At 38.6% G+C, this 20,816-nt stretch overlaps 2 protein-coding genes across 3 annotated transcripts in view; both read right to left on the reverse strand.

The window, feature by feature from the left end:
* LOC139966998 (disintegrin and metalloproteinase domain-containing protein 10-like) overlaps positions 1-3,025 on the reverse strand; it is a 31,139-nt gene extending 28,114 nt beyond the window's left edge. Inside the window, exon 1 of the mRNA XM_071970555.1 lies at positions 2,838-3,025. Within this exon, the coding sequence (XP_071826656.1) occupies positions 2,838-2,883 (46 nt within the window). The 5' untranslated portion in view covers positions 2,884-3,025. The remainder of the gene's footprint in view (positions 1-2,837) is intronic.
* A 13,153-nt stretch (positions 3,026-16,178) lies between these two features.
* The window catches only part of LOC139967002 (ileal sodium/bile acid cotransporter-like), a 57,526-nt gene continuing 52,888 nt past the window's right edge, over positions 16,179-20,816 (reverse strand). For both annotated transcript variants that reach the window (XM_071970568.1, XM_071970566.1), the window contains 2 exons: positions 18,749-18,956; positions 16,179-18,277 (listed from right to left, as the gene is read on the reverse strand). In XM_071970568.1, the coding sequence (XP_071826669.1) occupies positions 17,870-18,277; positions 18,749-18,956 (616 nt within the window). In that variant the 3' untranslated portion in view covers positions 16,179-17,869. The remainder of the gene's footprint in view (positions 18,278-18,748; positions 18,957-20,816) is intronic.

Raw genomic sequence — 20,816 nt, forward strand, 5'->3', positions numbered from 1 at the left:
AGGATTGAGAAAGTAACTGAAACCTAGCAGGCAATAATTTGTCCAATATAGCATCACAAATAGCTATGCAAAATTGTGAAATTGCTATTAAAGTGGAAAGATATAGCCTAAACCTAGCAGGGTTTTAACACAGGAAGACAAATTACACTATGCCAAAGTATGATGGAGGTAGCCAAAGTTTAGAAGTCGTGAATTCAGAGCGGGACCTTGGTGTGGTTGTTGACAATGGCCTTAATTTTAGGGAGCATGTTGCGTCAATTGTTTCCAAGGCCAACAGCATTCTAGGAATAATCAGACGGACCTTTAGGTATTTAGATAGAGACACCGTGTTGCTTCTTTATAAGGCCTTAGTGAGACCAGTTTTGGAGTATGGTCAGCCAGCTTGGTCACCTATTTATCGTCGGGAAACAGAGGCTATAGAATCTGTGCAACGCACAGCAACTAAATTAGTGCCAGGATTATGTAGTCTGCCCTATGAACAGAGACTCCGAGAACTGAACCTTTTTTCCTTGTCACATAGACGTTTGAGAGGTGATATGGTGTTTGTATATAAGTATCTGGATGGATTGATAATTTCTACCCATGACCTGTTTATAAGATCACATGGATCAGTTACGAGGGGTCACTCCTACAAGTTAGTTAAACCTAGAGTGAACACTTCGCTTCGTCAAAAGAATTTTACGCAGAGATCTATTAGTTATTGGAATTCTTTGCCAGAACATGTTGTTAATTCTCCCTCTTTGAACTGTTTTAAATCGAGGCTTGATTCATTCTGGAAGGATAAACCTGGAGTGTTTGATTTTCAACAGTAACTTCTGGAGTTTCATTTCTGGAGTTTAATTTTCTGTGGAGCGATGAAATGGCCTTTGGCCAACAGCATCGAAGTTGATGATGATGATGATGATGATGATGATGAAATTCCTTCAAAGCATACTATATACACAGAGATTGGAACATTCAATTATTCCCTGCCTAGTTGGTGAGGTTGCATGAGGTTCCTTATTTGCATGAATGAATGGCTTATGCACTGCCATTATCTAGTGGAAAATGCAATTGGCTTACCAAGCTAGTACCAACTTTGACTCTCTGGAGTTCTACCCATAAGAAAAGATTCATCATGTCATGATAGAGAGTTTAAGATGATCAACTATGTCAAAAGCAGAGATTAAGTAGAAAAATAACCGAAGCAGTCTTTTAAAAAGACTTGTTTTAAAAGAGTGGTTTCAGTACTATGACTTTTTTATAGCTATACTGATGAATAACATACTGTATACATGATATATAGTAAAGGCTTCGTAATTGACGCACCTTCAATTATAACTAGCAACGATACAGCAGGCCACCTAAACTTTTTGCAGTCAAGCATAATTACATATTCATGAGTTTGAATCCATTTCAGCTATTTGCTGACCAAATTGTGGTTTCTATTAAGCTTTTACCACCCTCCCCCCAGTTTTACACGTATTTTGGACATTTGGAAATCTTACAAAAAATTACCAAAATTACTTCAATATGATACAACTACTCTCTGGGACCTGACCTGTCTGAGCTAAGAGGTTCAGAGCATAGCAAACAACATCCAAAGTCAATGGATGTATACTTAGGCCTACTTACTTTAGCTTATCGACGAATGTGTCAATTTAGGGGTATGAAAGAACTTGACACAGCAGACACATTGTGTTCAAATTCTTCTCAATTGTACGTTGCGTAGGCAGAGAACAATAAATATTTTGAGATCATTACATTTGTGAGGAACTACATATAAAAAATGCATGCAGTTGAGTGATTTGGATTTTAGGTTGACAGACATCGTCAATCCAATCCTTAAGTGCGTCAATTATGAGCCCACCATGCTATACATAACTAGCAAAAATAATAGCAAATGTACACTACATAAACCTATGTATAATGTGTAATATAGGAGGCTCAATAGGGGAAAGTCAGGCAGCAAGCAGAATAGTGTGCAGGGCATCATCTATGGTATTGGAATCACTTGCAAATGCTTTGAAAATGACAAAGAAAAATGCTCCACAAATGCAATGCAACACATGTGTACAGTACCACCTTGTGTACTGTACTCAGTTTTAGGTCGTTAGTATCTTCAGTTGCCATGAGAACTTCATATTCATAAACCTAAAACCTGTTACATGGGAAAAACATGCTTAATTCTACCTCCTCATCACAGTACACTACAGGATAACATGAGATTGTACAATTACCAGCTGTAGTGTACAATTAGATTCCAACAGGGAGGACAATTTAAAGTCAAAGTGGCTATTCTTACGAATGTTCGTAAGAATAATTTCCGACTACGCATGCGCAGTTGCTATTTTTATGACAGGAGAACTATTTTTAACGACCAGGAGTAACAATAATTTCCGGTTAGGGTTAGTGTTAGGGTTAGGATTGGGGTTTATGGTTAAAGTTAGGGTTAGGGTTACCCCTACTACATGCGCAGTTGCTTTATTTACTTTACTGCGCTTGAATTCGCCTTTGAATTCACCTTTGTCGTAAGAATAGTTTATAAATAATTGTTACGACTAGTCGTAAAATAGCCACGGCCATTTAAAGTGCCGCAGTTAGCCGAACTAGGCCTACATAAAGAGTACAATGTAGTCTTCGAAATTCCAGAGCAGGTTGTAAAGTGAAAATAAAAAAATCATCTGTGCAACGACACCATTAGGCCGAATATATGCCCCCAGACGGTAATAGTATAGTAAAAGAACGTCCACAGTCCCGGAGCATTTACATTTCGTAATACTGACCTAGTGTAGGCTTACCCTATATCATAGGCTATTAGATTAATGCAATGTTCATGCAGTTGAAGATATACTTACCCAAATTAAGGGCTACTAAAACGACCCAAGTTGACCGAATCAACATGACTGGGAAGAACACTTGCGAAATGGCTGGAAAATGTTATTATGTACCCAAAATGAGTCAGTTGCAATGAAAAAATGCTACTTCCCGAACCACTCAATAGGCTAGTCGTTGTAACACTGACAAAGTAGCTTCATACACTAATAATAATATATATACAACATTATACACTACTACTAATACTCAGTCTGGGGACGGCATTGATATAAGGGTTGTGCATTCGTGGAAATCAACACAGCAGGGAAAGTAAACACAGCTGAGTCATATGCTTCTTACTGTTTTCCTTTGGCCGAATAAGGACCGACACCACTTTACTTCACAGTTCAAATCGAGAGAAATTTTTCCTATTTTTTATGTTCACAAATCCAAGCTGAGACGTGAAGGGTATGTTCTCTTGACACATTGGCTGAGAAGTCTCGCAGGGAATTAGGGAGAGCAAGGGGCGGAGGGGGATGGGGGAGGGGGCACGTTCCCCAAGAAGGGAGCATGGGTTATTGGGCGTCCCCGCCCCTCAAAGATCATACTTTCTTCCAAATGGTTCACAATTAATACTACACGTTCAAACCACACAATGTAGTTAAAATGATAGCTCCGTTTCGCATCTAACTCATCATACCAAATGAAAATGTCTAAAAAGGGAGGTAACACTCCTTCGGACATCAGTGAACATTTCTGCCGCCCCCCCCCCTCCTTCAAAAAGAATTCATGCCACTCCTAAATCGTTTTCACCCACCCTCTGGTATCAGCCCGAGGACGGAGGGTATGGAGAATATGGGAAAACGAGGGAATATAAAGAAGAGAGCAATAGTTATAAAAGATGGATGCATAGCGGCAAGAGAGATAGGGAGCAACAGGGAGTGAGATTGTGGTGAAAGCACAGGACAGGACGAAAGGGAGCATAGGAGATGAGGATGAAAGATTTGAGTCTACACTATTAAGAACTTAGTTTATTTGGTTTATTTTGGTTTATTTTGGATTATTTATTTAGTGGAGTGTTATCTCAGTGGTTAAACGCCGGGCCTTTCAATCATAAGGTCCCGAGTTCAAATAACTCCAAGATTAACGTATGTCGTCCAGTTACAGAGCTGTTGACAATTGACAATTCATAATCATGGATGTTAAATATGAATCTAAGAGACTGACTTCGGTCAGCTTGCGGCTTTGATAAGCCAATGATGGCTACTTCGCGAGTTCCTGCTTGCAGGAGGATCTAAAATACATACATTTGCTATCGTTGTTGTGTTTTTGCTTTATCTCATTGCAATCTATGAGAAAATGTGATCGGCAGCGTTGTGTCAAAGAATTCTGTTTTCAAGGCTTTCGCCGATCGACGACTATAGCTGCTACCGTGCTTTCAAACCGACTACAAGATTATAAGTTTATTACATAAAAGTAACAATAACAGTAACAGAAGGGGCAAATGGATTAACATCAAATTTCATTTTCCCCCATTCCATTTACATGTGAATTTACAGTCTTCAGCGATAATTATGACAACAGGAAAGACTCCGCCTAATTAATTTACAGTATTATTTCCGCAGTTGCTGGGTGTAACCTGATGAACCCAGCTGATAGTGACGTTATGATTTCAACTCAGTAGATGGCGCTATTTGAAAATTGTCTCTTTTGCTGATAGTGCCAAGGTCAACAACAAAAAAGTCTACTTGCCAATTCACTGAGGTTATAAAACCTATGAAGTGATTCTTGTCATGCAAAAGGTTACAAACAGCAAACATATCAAATAATATCAAATGAAATCAATAAAATAAACTTACCAAAGTGCTGAAAACAAACGAACTCCGCCCACTCAAATATGGGAAGGACGTATTACATAGGCGTAGGCGGCGGGGGGGGGGGGGGGGGGGGGGGGGGGCTGGGGGGGGGCTGCAGCCCCCCAACCAATTTTTTTGGTGAAAATTCGGGCAATATGCTGAGAATTTTTCGGGCACCTACTGGAAGAAGAATAATTTGCAATGTGTTTTTCATTTTTTTTTTGGGGGGGGGGTGAAAATTCGGCAATATGCTGAGAATTTTTCGGGCACCTACTGAAAGAATAATAATTTGCAGTGTTTTTTTCAATTTTATTGGTGAAAATTTGGGCAATTTTTTATGCTGAGAATTTTTTCGGGCACCTACTGAAAGAATAATAATTTGCAGTGTGTTTATTTATAATTTTGTTGGTGAAAATTTGGGCAATATGCTGAGAATTTTGCGCCACCTACCAGTGGCGGAGCGTCCATAAAGTCAGAGGGGCGGATGCCCCCCTGACGGACTCAAATGGACTGCTGGCGCCCTTTTCCGCTTTTTAGCACTTTTTACTTATTCGCGATTATTGACTTTTTTATGCGCTCTCAAATACCTATTGACATTTGTCACAATTTGTTGGTGCAATTTTCTGACAAATAGCGATGACACCTATTTATTTTTCGTTTATCTGCAAATTAGCAAGGCCCGGAAAGGTTAATTTCCGGCGATCTAGGGAGTATCTTTACTCAAAAAATGTCTGTCCGCTCCGCGCTAACCTGTGGTGGCGCTCCGCTTAGATAGTGTCAAAAGCGCCCCTACAGACCATTCTCTCCCCCTGACCAATACCCCTAGCTCCGCCACTGGCACCTACTGAAAGAAGAATTTGCAATGTGTTTTTCTTATATTATTATTATGATCATTATTGTTGTAACAACTTCCCCAATAATTCTAACCAATATGGAAGGGTAATAACACGGAAAATGATTTTATGTTATTGGCAGGTGATGTAATAACCAATGAATGCCTATATGATATGCACATTAACATGTGGAACGCGCGCGGAGCGCGCGAAAAATATTGGTTATATTTTTCGGGCAAGTCGTTACAGCCCCCCCCCCCCCAAATCAAATGAGGCTCCTACGCCTATGACGTATTATAGGCTAAGGTATACTATCAACTGTAGCAGTGGTCAGGGGCGTATCCAGGATTTTACAATAGGGGGGGGGGGGCGTCAGGCATGAATGATCGCCGTCCTAGGGGATGGGTCTAAGGGGAGGGGTGGACAATTTTTGCTTTCGAAGAAGGGCTGAAATGCAAAATGGTGCCATATGCATGGGCGGCGATCCGTACTTCCGAGTGGGGGGGGGGGGAGGATATGACCTTGTTGACTATCTAAGCGTAGCGCCACCATGGGTTGGCGCGAAGCGTACAAGAAAATTTTGGGATTAACAAACCCTCTAGATGGCCGGAAACGGCACTTCCCGAGGTTTCCAAGCGGCATATACCCAACTTTAAAATAGGGATGTCATGTCCGAAATATCTCATAATCAGGATCCAAAATACCTTTTTTTTAATTTCGGGTGTTATTTTGGGAAAATTGCCCCTGTCAATCTTGTTTCAGGCGCAACGTTAGAATGTTCGAGAGCTCTTTTATATTATTCGATGAAGAAAATGGCCTCATGCAGGCTATTATAGGCCTATACACATGCAATACACAATTACACATAGTTACATTCCTAGGTACCGATTGCTAGGGCATCCAGGTGAAACGTGTATTAAGCATTACCCTGGTAACATGAGATTCTCAGCTGTTCGAGGGAACATGTACGTGTGTAGGCCTACTATATGGCCTATATGAATACTATGAGGGTGCATATATGTACTATATCAATACCGTGGGCGCAATAATACATTTTGTTGTTATAGGGCTAATGAAGCCTACAGTCAACTATTCTTGCTTTTATTTTTATTTTATTTGAAAAGATCGTACTGCGTTTATGGTAGGCGAGAAATGAAGCTAAAAAAGAGCCGTACATTAACGATGATGCATAAATGTAGGCATGAAAACATTCTTATCCCTGGCATTTGGTGGCGGGGATATGGTGCATTACATCCCCTCCACCCATTTTCATGGGGGGATATATCCCCCCTTCCCCCCCCCCCCAGGATCGCCGCCCATGGCCATATGTGATCCATTTTTCGACCTTAATAATAAGCAACATTTCCAGTAAATATGGACACAAAATGCACAATTTAGTATGGCTGGCATGTCACTTAGTGTTTATAGTGATAATACAAACACAATTACCATCTATGTTTCTAAAACTATTTTGCCGCCGAACTTCGCCAGAACCTTTTTTTGGCAAACAAAAAATAAAGCATACGGGAGGGGGGGGGGGGGGTTGAGCGATCACCGACATCTCACTTAAAGGTCGTCATCAATTGTTTTTTTTTTTTTTTTGCTAAACTTTTTTTTTTGGTGACTGCCAATAGGGGGGCGCGCCTGTTGCGCCCCCCTGGATACGCCCCTGGCAGTGGTGGTTGTTTATAACAGTAATGGATTCTTCCTGGATTCTAACGTCTAAGCATCAGCAGTCACAACATGATAATTCATCTTTGCATTCATGAAAGTAATATCTTTCACCTTTTCTTTCTGGTACAACAAAAAATCAAACTTTCTCATATTGCTCGAATAAGCGATCTGTGGCAGTCACGTTAAGTTGTGTTATGATTAATTAGGAACATACTGTTTCAAATTCAGACCTTATACAATGATGATGTAAGTTTCTCTGTCTCTACCGCTGTAATGCTCTTTCCTCGTCTATAACACGTTCAAATACGTGCGGATGTTTGCGCATCAGCCCTAGCCTTTTGGCTAAGATCATGTGTAGTATCTGTTCTCGGCTTGTTCTGATTCGCTTCTCGGCCATTTGGCTAAGATCATTTGTAGTATATGTTCCCTTTCGAGGGGAATGGTGATGCACACCTGACGATGATCACACAGTCACAGTCCCGATGCAACGGGACTGGGGCTGAGAGCGGATCAGTCGTTTGGTTTTCGTGCCCAGGTTCTTTCTTGGGCAACTTTTCCTTAAAAGAAGTATCTGTTCCCTTTCGATGGGAATGGTGATGCACACCCGACGATGATCACACAGTCACAGTCCCGATGCAAGGGGCCTGGGGTTGAGAGCGGATCAGTCGTTCGCACTGGCGGATCCAGAGCCTTTGTTTGGGAGGGGCCAAAGTGGCATTAGAGTGATATGGGGGAGGGGTCTAATGGGAGGGGCCCCCCTCCCCCTTTGGAAAATTTTCTATTGCTGAATGCCCTCAGATGCAATTTGGTGCGACAAAAGTGTACAATGGTGATGTTAATTTACTTCTAAAAAAAATGTTTCCCAGGTGTAATTTTCTAAAATATTTATAAGTTGGGATCATCTTTCTCAAGAAATTTTATTTCTCATAGGTTATAAATTTCTTACAACCAGCCTGTAACTGCAAAATGGTGTTAAACTGTAAATCCTCATGCTCATACATTTACATAGCTCCCAACTCTTGAGAAGGCAAATGCTGGTCCATGCCATGAATCGCAGTCCTGGGGGAGGGGTATAAGATTTTGATTTTTTTTGGAATCCTGGTGATGCCTACATGTAAAATGGTGGCACTTAGAAAGGCTTTTGTCACCCAAAATTTTCTGAGAAATATGCATTTTTTTTGTGTGTAACATCAATAAATTGAATAGTAGGTGATAATTCATTCTTTCCCGTGGCATGAAAATGTTCGCTGCTCGCCCCAATGAAAAGAAATATAGGCTAATTTGAGGTTCACATGATGCTGTAAAGGAGGTTTTATACTCTTTTATGCTAAATGCTAAAGAAATGATGGTTGCTAAGTCAAAATTTGATGCAAATTTTTTTATGTATACTTGACAATTACAATGCGGTTTTTTCGGACGCTTGTGCGGGTCAGCGGGTTTGGGTGTTAGAATGCGGGTCTAATTCCCGCGAATTGCGGGTCAGTTGGGAGCTCTGCATTTAATTTTAAACCAGAAAATGAAAGGTTTAGACTAGTCTACCACTGCTATTCCTCTCGATTTTTTAAATTTCCAATCATATGATTTAGCGGATGTTCGGAAACACTTTTTGGCTCACCTTTGGGGGGGGGGCATGGCCCCCCTTGGATCCGCCAGTGGTCGTTCGGTAGTTTGGTTTTCGTGCCCAGGTTCTTTCCTGGGCGACCTTTTCTTTAAAAGTAATAAAAGTTTGAACATCTGCACAAAATAACACACGACCACTACAGTGTTACTCTCACATCTTGCCGGTGCAACGTGCTCGGGAAAGAGCACACTTACCGTTTATTTCACTGTCAGATTTACACATTGAAGCTCCATAATTTCACAATTACCGTACATCCTTTTATACAGAAGTATATCTTTGGAGACAAAACTTTTTCGGAAGAAAACTGCCGCCCGTCCTTTGACAATTACACGATATTAAATCAGTCCAGTTTACCCCGATTGCCGTGTGTTTGTTTACTACATTTGGTGCACTCAAACACTTTTTGGCCCCGGGGGAAGGGGGTGCAACTTTCTTTAGAAAATCTTGTATGCAGCCCCATACAGTTCCCTGGAGACACAGGTACCACCAAAAGTAGACGAATATTGTCTATATCTTAATAGTAATCACCCGCTCATCTAGAAGGCAAGTACAAATATTTACTGAGGGGTGGAAGGGGGGGGGGGCTGTTGGCCAAAATGCCTGGTGTGTGATCAAGTCCACAGAATAGTTTTGTCTTTATTTCTATCAGTTTACCTGTCAAACTCTTTGCCAATGGTCACACACACACATATGCATGTACAGCATAGTCGAGAGAGGCTGGTTATATCAAGACAGGGAGAGAGCATTATGGGAGGGGCAAAGACTAAGGTACAATTATGTCCGAGGCTTTCGTTTTATTTGATTCTTTTATTATATTCCCCGACGACTAACAACAACATTTCATGTAGATGATTGGATGGTGGAAGTGGGGATTGGGATGGGACGGTGCAGACAGGAAAGTGATGGTGTGGTAGTAGATTCAGTGTTCTCGATTCTAGCTGCCTAGGGTAGCCCTTTATAGTTTGGTAGACCTGCATAGTTTGGTAGGCCTATGTTGTTTGGTATAGGCCTATAAATTCAATGATGGAACTTCTCATAACACAGGGACAGCTATGGTGGAAGTCACTACTCTGGTATCCCTATGTCAGCATTTGAAGACGTCATCGTTGTCGTCATAAACTATCGACTTATTTGTATTTGTATTTTTGTCTACGGGTTAGTATAAAAAAAAATATGAAAAACAGTACTGATCACTGTGAACATGTTGAATAAATAAAACTTGCAAAGTTTCAAGAATGCAACATTTTGAAGATTGAAGAATAAAGAATTATAATATGATATTCCATATCAAGGTATTGATTCTCCTTTCTGATTCCACAGTGGGTGACGTCAGGCGTCTGTATCACACATACAGTATTCTCGATACCTGCGTTCGCGGGAAACTAGAAAACAGTTTTAATTTGCTGAACGAAACCATGATTTACTCATAACTTATAACTTAGGGTTTTGCAGCGACCCGAGCATGTACATGATCGAACGCATGTTTGGAGTGATGCCATTTTCAGAAAGGCTCCAGAGAGGCTATACATGCAACTATAACAACCCTCAACTATTTCAACATTGTTTTTACCGCATTTGTGTCTTTGCGCGAAACAAACAAGTAATCTGATAACTTACACAACTTTAGACTTTTCAACGAGCACGTAACCATAGTATTGTATTAATGGTGGTATAGAGTTGTTACACGGGTTCCCTATATAGGCCTATTCAATAATAACAGGCTACACTAATAGACACACACACACACAGTGGTTTTTCATGTTGAAAATAAACTTGTAACCACTTTTTCGAATGCAAGTTTATTCTACACTTACACAGAAGGATAAAAAACATAGCTAAATGGATACAGTGAAAGAAAGAAACGTTTATCTCGTATTTTGTGGCATTTGTATGAATGATTTCATCAAGATTACAGTCAACTTTCACGCTTGCGCAATGTTAGCGATAGCTTGTTATTTCTTGATTCGCACTTTCTTGCTCATTCTGATCTAACCATTGATGAAAATCACACAGTTGAAGAACTGAACGACAGAGCTAAATCAGAGAGAATGTGATTACCATTGACTTTGTGGTATTTTAACATCGCAAAATTACCGTATATACCACCCTACATAATAATGCAATCTAGCTATTCATGCATCTTTTCTGCTTTTCATACTTATGTTTTTAAAACACATACATTGGAGATCTCATAGCACGAGGAACCTTTGGACTAGATGATCAAGCGGATGCTTTAAAGTGGATCCGCGCAGACATCGATGATTAGGGAATTACACTGTAGCGCACGAAGCTATGATGTCCATCAGCAACCCTAAGCCTTTAATTTTGCTTTGTAAACTATACATTTGCAAAATGTTTTTGTATATATAACAATTTCAAAATTGCAGTTGAAACTTCTTTGTTCGCAGTCTCGATGTCTCCCGTGTTTAGATCCAAACTGTATTCCAGACGTTCCTAGCTATATAAAAAAAATAATAATAAAAGTATTATTATCAGTTAGCATCATGCTAATAAAATGCATTGTATTATATACCTATCGCATTATATTATATATCTACCGCCTACCACCAAATATTACCAGCATTTGGTGATGATATTACAAGCGTCATTATTTACGCAGAGAGTGTGGAAGCTGGTAGCTTTGATGTTTTGAAGTAAAGCAGACAACTTTATCATCGCGACATCTTACAGGTATACAATGCACGTATATTGGATACAGTTATTGTACATAGTCGTGCGTGTGAAAGCTGCATAGTTTGCAACTCATTAGCATAATAATTAATCAACTAAATAAGACAGAACAGTCAAGGTGACGGAAACAATAGTGCAGGATCGTACGTAGGAATTTCTATGCGGTGATGCGTTAACTGGGTGAAGATCTGGACCGTTTGTTGTTGAACACCGTCCTGTGAAAAGGGTCTAAATTTTGCATCATTACTGGTGCATATATACAAAATGGTGCTATATTTTGCAACCATATCAATTTGGTTTGTGTCGCAACCCCCCCCCCCCCCCCAACACACACACATCCCCTCTATTTTACAACATAACATCCTTGAATGACATTCAACACTATTTGTCCTTTTATAGCACTTGAGGAACTTACCAAATGGTATAAGTGTATTAAGACAATTAAGTATTCCAGTCACTTTAACTGATGAACCTCAGAATTTTAGTTAAAGAAGTGGAATTATAGCAATACAAAGAACGATATCCAATTGTTTTAAGCGGTCTACAACATACTCAGAAAATAATTTTGTGCCTAAAGTCACCTTCAGCAGTCAAAGACGTTATTCATTATTAATCTATTTTAAATATACGCAAAATTAATAAATGCCAGTTCCAATTAATATAGATGGAACCTTGGTTGGCCGAATAGATGATAATATCAACGAGATGTTCGTTATATCGGCCGTCAACCTTTCTCCTTGCCAGGGACATTGTGTTTTAGACAAAGTTCTACATGTCTTTGATATAATTTGTTTACAAGCTATGTGTGATATAATCTTTAATGCACAAACTTTCAATACACTGTTCCATAACATATATACGTCATCGATTAGGGAGTAAGCCTATTTTAGAAATCTCTAACAGGTTTAATATCCTTCCTTGTATATATACATGACCATATTCAAGTCTTCTTTCATATCCACGAGTTCTAATGTACAAATTTAGTTTTCAATAATTAAATTTATTGATCTATAACTGAGTCCATAATCTCGCGCTATATCGATGGGTTGGCCTGAATCGATTTATTTAGGTTTTTGTTCTTCAGTTCGCTCAAGTTTGGACTCCAAATTAATACGGTATTTTCCGGGAAGAATCACCCAGCGATATGCTGGCTCGTGGAAATGTTCAGCAAGGCCCAGTCATAGCTGGCTTTAACAAAGGATGATGGAAGTCTTATTATACCCATATCTTACCCCTACTATACATCGGCACTGAAACAACGTCACTTGTTGTCAAAGAAAAATTCTATATGGCAATTCTGCATGTATATTACGTTAGACATAATAAATACGACCTGCTCAAAAACGCCAAATAAACTCTACGTTGATAGTTGAAACATGTTATGTAAGACAAAGATGAGTCATTTACTACAGTAAGCTACCACCATGAAGATAAAAATATTATAATATGTAGCGAACCTTTTGGCGTTCCTTGCGATCTTATGCCAACAGGTTGTACACTCGGAGAGGTTACGGATTTGAATTCGAATATACACAGCCAAATATATAAAAGCTCATTTATTATGATTATATTAGCGGACATTTCTCAACTTGTTTATTTACTTTATCATCCGGAACACACTTCAGAAAAAACTGATGAAGGAATTTTTCCAAAATGTGAGACTAGTTTACCACGTAAAAACATTTTTTATTAAAAACACCAACTAAACGTAGTACCACCCTATGCTTACTGTCGTTGCGTTTCTAAACTTTCTTTAGCTGACGTTGGTGTTAAAATTGAAATTTATAATTATCTTATAGCTATCTTCTATGTTTATAGTTTAGAGCAGTAGACCCAACCGACTTTAGCCCGAGGACGAGTCCATTCGGTATGATCCAGAGCAGAGTTCGAGCAGAGTTCTTAAGTTTTACAATCGTTTTCGGAGAATATAATACCCTCTTTGACGACGAGGCAACCTTTTGCTGCTTCTTTTGCTGTTTCTGTAGACTAAGAAGAACTTGTATGGCGAGTGGAATTAAGTAAACGGCAGGAAGATTTAAACTTAATGACATGTCACTTATAGAAACACTGCCCAAGTTTTGGCCTATACTATATAAGCATATATCATTAGTCTATTATTTCTTCTTACATTGTCTTACCAAACATTTAGTGGCCAATATGCCATTACTAACATGGATGTCAGTTCATTTCGTAAATATACTTTTCATAAATGCAGCGCACGCCAATGATGAATTGTTGTTCATGTTTATACATGAGCATTATAACTAGATCATGTAGTTAATATATAAGAAGATTAATTAGTTAATGCAGCTTTCCTTGGGTAACAAAGTTCGTACCTGCGGCACCGTAATTTCACTACAAGGTATGTAACACAACTTTTTAGACGTATGACAAAATACAAATCTCATACAGTCTGTAACGATAAGTGAGCCTGCGCAAATGGTACCCACATTATAGTGAGTTGAACCACGTCGAAATTAGTCAACTCAAAAGGAATTGTCTCTGAATTGAACGCAGGCCAGTGCATCGATTCTTCTATAATATAATATTATATTATATATATAATATTCCAAGCAGCTTATATATATATATAGCTGTGCCCATGTTGTACGCGTTAAAACCCGCAATCTTCAAATGAAATTTTTGAAAATTTGCAATAACTGTCATAAATAACACAGCTGATTATACATTATGGGTCTGTTCAAACAAATAATAGACCTTATGTTCCGTTTGATAGGGTATAATTCTAGGTTGTGCTCACAAAAGTGGAGTAAAGGTTATACATAGTCTCATATATTGTAGTCCGTACATGCGTTAAAACAGTCTAATGAATACTTGGTGTCAAATATGGAGCAAAACGTTTCATAAATATCGAAAACTAAAAGTGTCACATAGAGATATCACCAGTGGCGTGCAAAGAATTTCAAATGTGGGGGATGGGGCAAATACAATATTTACGGCTTATGTAATAGACTGATTAGGTAGGGGGCTGAAAATTTGTGTAAGTCTCAGAGCCGAATGTAGGATTTTATGAAGGGAGGGGTGGGGAAGGGGGTGGAGCTGCAATGTGGTCATTGAGACAGACCCCTATGTAGGTGGGCCCGGGGGTTGTACATCAAATGGTGTATTCTGAGTCACGTTTAGACTGTAATTTAGGTCTACATAAGTATATATAAACGGTAGGTTGTGCCAGCTCCAAAATTCCCACTGAATCTTTATATGGGTTGTTATGATCAGTTATTTTAGTTGCCAAAGCTGTTCTTCACCCCAACCATGACAGGTGCACCTATTCCATTGTTTCCCCATTAGTCAGCTATAATACAATGTTACCATCTGATTCTTTCGGCCACACTATACGATATCGCCCACAAAATAAATTGCTAAAGTCAACGTCTTCGACTTTGTGTGTTTGTGTTTTGGTTGACAAGTGAGTGCAATCCACCGATACTGTCATAAAATTAATAAACAATAAATTATAATAGTAATACTAGCACTGCTAATGGTATAAATTAGTACACTTATTTTTATAAGGTAAGCAGATTATTCACTCACATGTCCTTGTACAACTGCATGTTCTAATGCTTTAATACTAAGATTGCATAAATATCATCAAGCTAGACACACTTGAATCCACTCATATTCAACTTCCACCCAAACACATGTGCTTCAATGTTTCAATGCTTTTCTCTCAACCTTTATGTATTTAATGCAATGTTTATTTTCTGTAAAGGAGATTTTTTCCCCCTTCAAATTCTGATCTACCATATTGAAGCTCTTAACGTGAACTAGTGATGGTATTGGTTAACATGTCAACAGTAGTAACATTCTACGTTGAAAACATGAACAGTTAAGACAAAGAGAAAGTAAAAAGGTTACAGATCTTACTGGCATTATGACGTCATAGATTTACAGCTCACAGACGTCTCTGTAAGCTGTATGATCTCCCAAACCTAAAGAGTTAAGCTGTTTGAAAGAGATTTTCTTCACCAATAAATAACGTTACATAGAAATATTGATTAGAAAAATATCATCAAGCTGCCCTAGTCTAATAAACTGATATTGTTTATGTTGTTAATGCTCGAGAAATACGGAGAAAAGCCTAAATACTTCATCGGTGCTGTGGCCGAGTGGATAAAGACGGTGGCATTTGAAGCAATGAGGCTTAGCAATCGGGAGGTTCGGGGTTCGATACCCGGCCGGGTCATAGTAAGGTGGGTTTTTCATCCAAGACCAATCTCCGGTTTTCCCATCTGAAATGACTTTTTAAATTGAAAAGATTACAAATTTGAGTTAAACTGTTGAATTGGAAGCTACCCGACGTGTAAGTTGTAATCCATAAGCCCTTGCGGGTTTCTCCCACATTTGTGGTCGCTTTAAGTGTCGTAAAAATAACTGCTGAAAGAGGAAGAAGAAGAAGAATTACCTATGTTAGATCATCTTGACCTCGGCAAAATTGCGCAAACACAATTCTGTGTCGAATTTGCGGGTTGGTATTTTTGAGTTAACGGCCATCATATATGATTGCGTGCCAATCTTTATTCCAGTTGAACGTATGTCCAACATAATATATGGGACTGTATGAATGCCGAAATCTCCTACAGTAGTTAACAATATAGGACGGAAATGAACGCATTCTGCGGAACATTACCTAATATTACAATATACTACAGTCACAATTGTAATAAATGACACTTTTATTATAAGTCACAATGTTTTTAAGCCTAATTTATTCGACCAATTGGATTGCTCTGTTAGATGGTATGCTCCATGCATGGTATAGAAATTAAGTTGACCATTTTCATTAGCAAGCAAATCTAAGCTATATTTTGTAATAGAAAATACAGGTATAACTACAGAAACGAGGACTATAGATCTATATGATGCAACAAATCTGGTCAAATTTAAGAAAAGGCAGTGGGTGGGGGCAAAAATGCCTACTCGCCACAGAACTTTTCAAGGACGGAAAAAAAATTGTCAACAGGATAAATAAGTAAATATTTATATAGTAAAGACTAAAGACTATGCCACATAACATAAACATGAATTCTGTATGATAACAAAGTCTAGTGGTTAGATTGGTATTTTATTGAATTATAAAGCATATGCACAAATTATGTCTTAAGACTTCGTTTTCCAAATAAAAAAGTAAAACACGTGTTGAAACCTCCACCATGCAGAGCGTTTATAGTCCGCGCACTCGAAACGTTTTGTATCATGACCTATAATGGTATCGGTGATAATCAATAAACGATATAGGTAATAACATTCAAGACATTATGGATTCGTTTTCAATCGATCCTTTACATTGAGTCTATTGCCGCAAACTTGTTTGTGGATATGATTAGACTCTTAATAAATTGCTTTTATTCTGGAGTAATCGAACGATTGTATATAGCCACGTAGTTTCTTAGTTAGGTTAATGTGTATGCGACTCTACGATACAAATGAAACTTTACATTTTCCAAGTGTTGTGTACATATTGAATGGAGCTGTCAAGTGTGACAATCAGCTACAATGAATACTGGTTATTTCCCTCCACCAATGTCACTGGGAACTTCCCCTCACGTAGCTAGTATCTCCAATCTATACACTATATTTCCCTCCCCTACTAAAGCTAATTATCTATCTAGCTATGTATATATCTATCCATCCATCCATCATATCATTAAGATTAAAGTTGTTTAAAACGTACCTATACTGGTATAGGTCTAATACTCTGTCGCAACCATCAGTCTTACAGCCGAAAATCTGAAGTTGCCACTTCAAAGGTTTAACAATCTAACAATGGCACAAGTGCATACTCGTATATATATATATATATATATATATATATATAGCCTATATATATAGGCTATATATATAGGCTATTTATATATAGGCTATTTATATATAGGCTATAAATAGGCTATATATATAGGTATAGCCTATATATAAATAGCCTATATATAGCCTATATATATAGGCTATATTTATATAGGCTATATATATATATATATACATCCAAGAAAGCATTTTTGAAACATTTGGCGCAACCTAATAAGTTATAAAGTGTTTTAGTAATGTTTTAGATGTTTTATACTATGGTTCAGCTCCTGTGCATGGTTGTATGTAAATCATATAATGATTTTAGATGTATGAATGTATAGGATCGTGTAAATACCATCTCATTATCTACAATAATAGTTGAAAAAATATGTCGTTTTACCGAAAATGTCTCCTACAATCACCTACAATGTATCACATCTGTCGATATGACTTTATGATGAAACGTTCGATATACAGTGTTCATGCACAGTTTTGTCGGTGAGCATATTTATAGAGTTTTGTCGAGACCGTTTTGGATCAAATTGTTCTCTCGTTTTCGCAAGCGGTACAGTGAGGGTCTATATAAATATAAGTTAAACGCTACCAGTACCACACAAGGCAGGGTGGCCTTTTGAGAAAAGCTCATCAACCGTTTTGTACACCATAGACCAAATAATACCTTCAACTGGTGCGAAAAGGGCGTATATCGTTGGAAGTTTGAGAACACTCGCTAAGACTTCCGGTACCTCTGCGAATGAATGAAGTGCCACAGTTATCACCAACGATCCGTTGACGGAACCAACCGCCACGGATATCGCGATACAAACGTCGTACGGCAACCGCAGGATGAAAGATATTAAAAAACCGGAGAAAAACCCGATAAAGGGAAGCAAAAATGCACTCAGGTAAATATGCCAGCCAGCTTTGAAATGATCGATGTGGAAGATGAGGAAGAGAACGGAGCAGATGACGATACTTATGAGGAAAGTTGCGGAACAGGCCTGAAAAGAAGAAGAAAAAGAAGAAGAATAAGAAGACGATGAAAATCAATCAAATGCATTAATTCAGCATTATCTTTAATATAAAATAGGTACAATAAGTATTCGGCTTCTGACGGGGCGATTATTTCATTTAATATCATTTCATCAGTGCGATGGTTTATATGTCGACTCATATTCAACGGCACTCTTTGTGTTACAGTTCTGGACTACGACGAGCTACCTAGAAGAAACAATATTATCGCCCGCCTGCAGTTCTTTTTAGGTTTCCATATTAACGTATCGGTACGCAGCCCTTCCTAACTTTTATTCGTTACTTCGTGACATTATACTGTCGACATGCAGAATTTTAAATTGCACATATTGTAAGTCTGTAGTTATACGTACAAAAGGGTTATTACCGTGAAACGTTAGAAAGTGGGTATAAGCAAGTGGCGAGTCCATTGACTCTATAACCAAAGGTGTTGAACTTACCCTGGCGATGTATTTTGCAACTTTAGGCATGCACCATCTGGTGGCCATGCCGACACCGACCGGTACGATGATCAGAACGAGGTACTGGGCGATGTCCAGTGGATAAGCGACAATGAAGAACTCTCTACTCCATGTGCTCGAATAAAAGAAAAACCACATTGGCATAAGACCAATGCACAGAGCTGTCGATATAGTAGCGATACACACACTGCAATGGAAGGAAGATTAGCAAGTTGTAACACTTGGTAAAAGTTGCAACATATAGCATATAGGGATAAAAACATTAAGGTTGCCTTGATCAATGTTTACATGCAGCTATACCATGTTATCACTTAAAGGTTTAACGGTGTTTAAAGTCTAAAACATTTATTGCACAGAAAGGTCCGTAGCCGGAACTCTGAGTTGAAGGGTTACCAATGGGGGGGGGGGGGGTGGCACAATACCTGTGTCTTGTACCTTTTGAAGTTTTTTTTTTACAAGTATGAAGCTGTGGGTATGGTAATCTGCACTGAGCACCGGGCAAGCCCCCCCCCCCCCTGTGTCCAGGCCTGGCTACGAGCCTGGGCAAATGGAAAACATTGGTCCCGATCTCTTCATAATATGATAGATTCCATTCCACGTGGGATATTACGGCGTGTGATCACATGTGGATCGATCGATATTTAAAGATTGAAATTTTATTGATGGTCATGATTGATATAGCATTACAGGAAACCCTTTTTCTGCTGGCTTGTAAGCATTAAATAATGAATACCTATACTTTGCGAAGTTTTTAGTGATGCTTCCATACTCATCTTACTCTTTCTCTGTTTTCTTCGCACTGTTTTGCCTTCTTTATACAGTTGTTATATTGTCTTACGTCCAGTGAGCCTGGAGCTATATATGTGAATTTACATCGAATAATTCAATACCTCTGTGCAGCACGATTGCTGATAATGAACCACGTGGGATGGTTATTAAATACCTCGTAACATTTTATGTTATGAAATACGAGGAATTTTAATCATTCAGAGTGTACCAAAAATGTTTAATGATCTACGAAAGATCAAATGAAAATGCTGCATTTCAATGATGTAAATGATATGGAAGTATGGATTATTAAACGGAAATTGTCTAAATCGAGAATGTTTCGGTATATTCTTCTCAAGTAATGTAGTGATTTGTAGGATCTATACTCATAGGAATTCTCGGTATATCATGAGAAGACAAGAAGGAACTGTTCTCTTCTTTTCAACTGAATCGGCATTGTAATAAGAGATTAACATGAAGGAGTTTCAGCTTGCATCTATACGTTTATGTATTCGTTTTCATGTATGTTAATCATGGCGACATTACAATAGCATAATATCGCGGCTATTACAATGCAGAGAGAGACAACCCCCTGCCCCTTCTACCCGTGGGCTATTCCGCGGTCCACAATAGCAGTTAATGTTCCTTGCACACAAGTCATGGATGATAAGTCTAAAACATACATCAGCAAGCCACATAAGGGGATGTGGATGTGGTAGAGGGGGGGGGGGCTGTTTCTTCATTTATTTCAGTACATGCATGTTTCCTTTGAAATCAATGGGTTTTACTGATATTTGTTTAAATGTCAATACTGCTTACATTCACCTTGACATTTTGTTAAAAGTTTCGTCTCTATAAAGTGGTACTATGACAATAGACACAACTATTAAAAAACATTGATATCAACCTAGTTATTTCGAGAAAGTTCTCATCACAATCTTTATCAAAGAAACGGAGATAGCGTGCCTGAGAACATCATAAGCTTTGTATGTTTATGGAAATGACGTCATATTTGCTCTCGAGGGGCAGTTAGCTTTCATTAGAACTGGTTTGTGATATTTCTTTGGTTGACAACTCAGAACTGTCATGTGGAGTTTCAGATTTATACGCTCATACCATCTCACCTGAGGGCTTTTGTAATTATTTATATGTTCTGATGGGATCTACCCTTGCAGTATACGTATTCGCAGAGTAGATGTCACAGCATGCTGGCGCTATACTCGCCTGCAAGTCGTAACATAACATAGACCAGTATTACTATACCACCCACAACTCAAAG

This window comes from Apostichopus japonicus, chromosome 4, assembly GCF_037975245.1.
Source record: "Apostichopus japonicus isolate 1M-3 chromosome 4, ASM3797524v1, whole genome shotgun sequence".
Lineage (NCBI taxonomy): Eukaryota > Metazoa > Echinodermata > Holothuroidea > Aspidochirotida > Stichopodidae > Apostichopus > Apostichopus japonicus.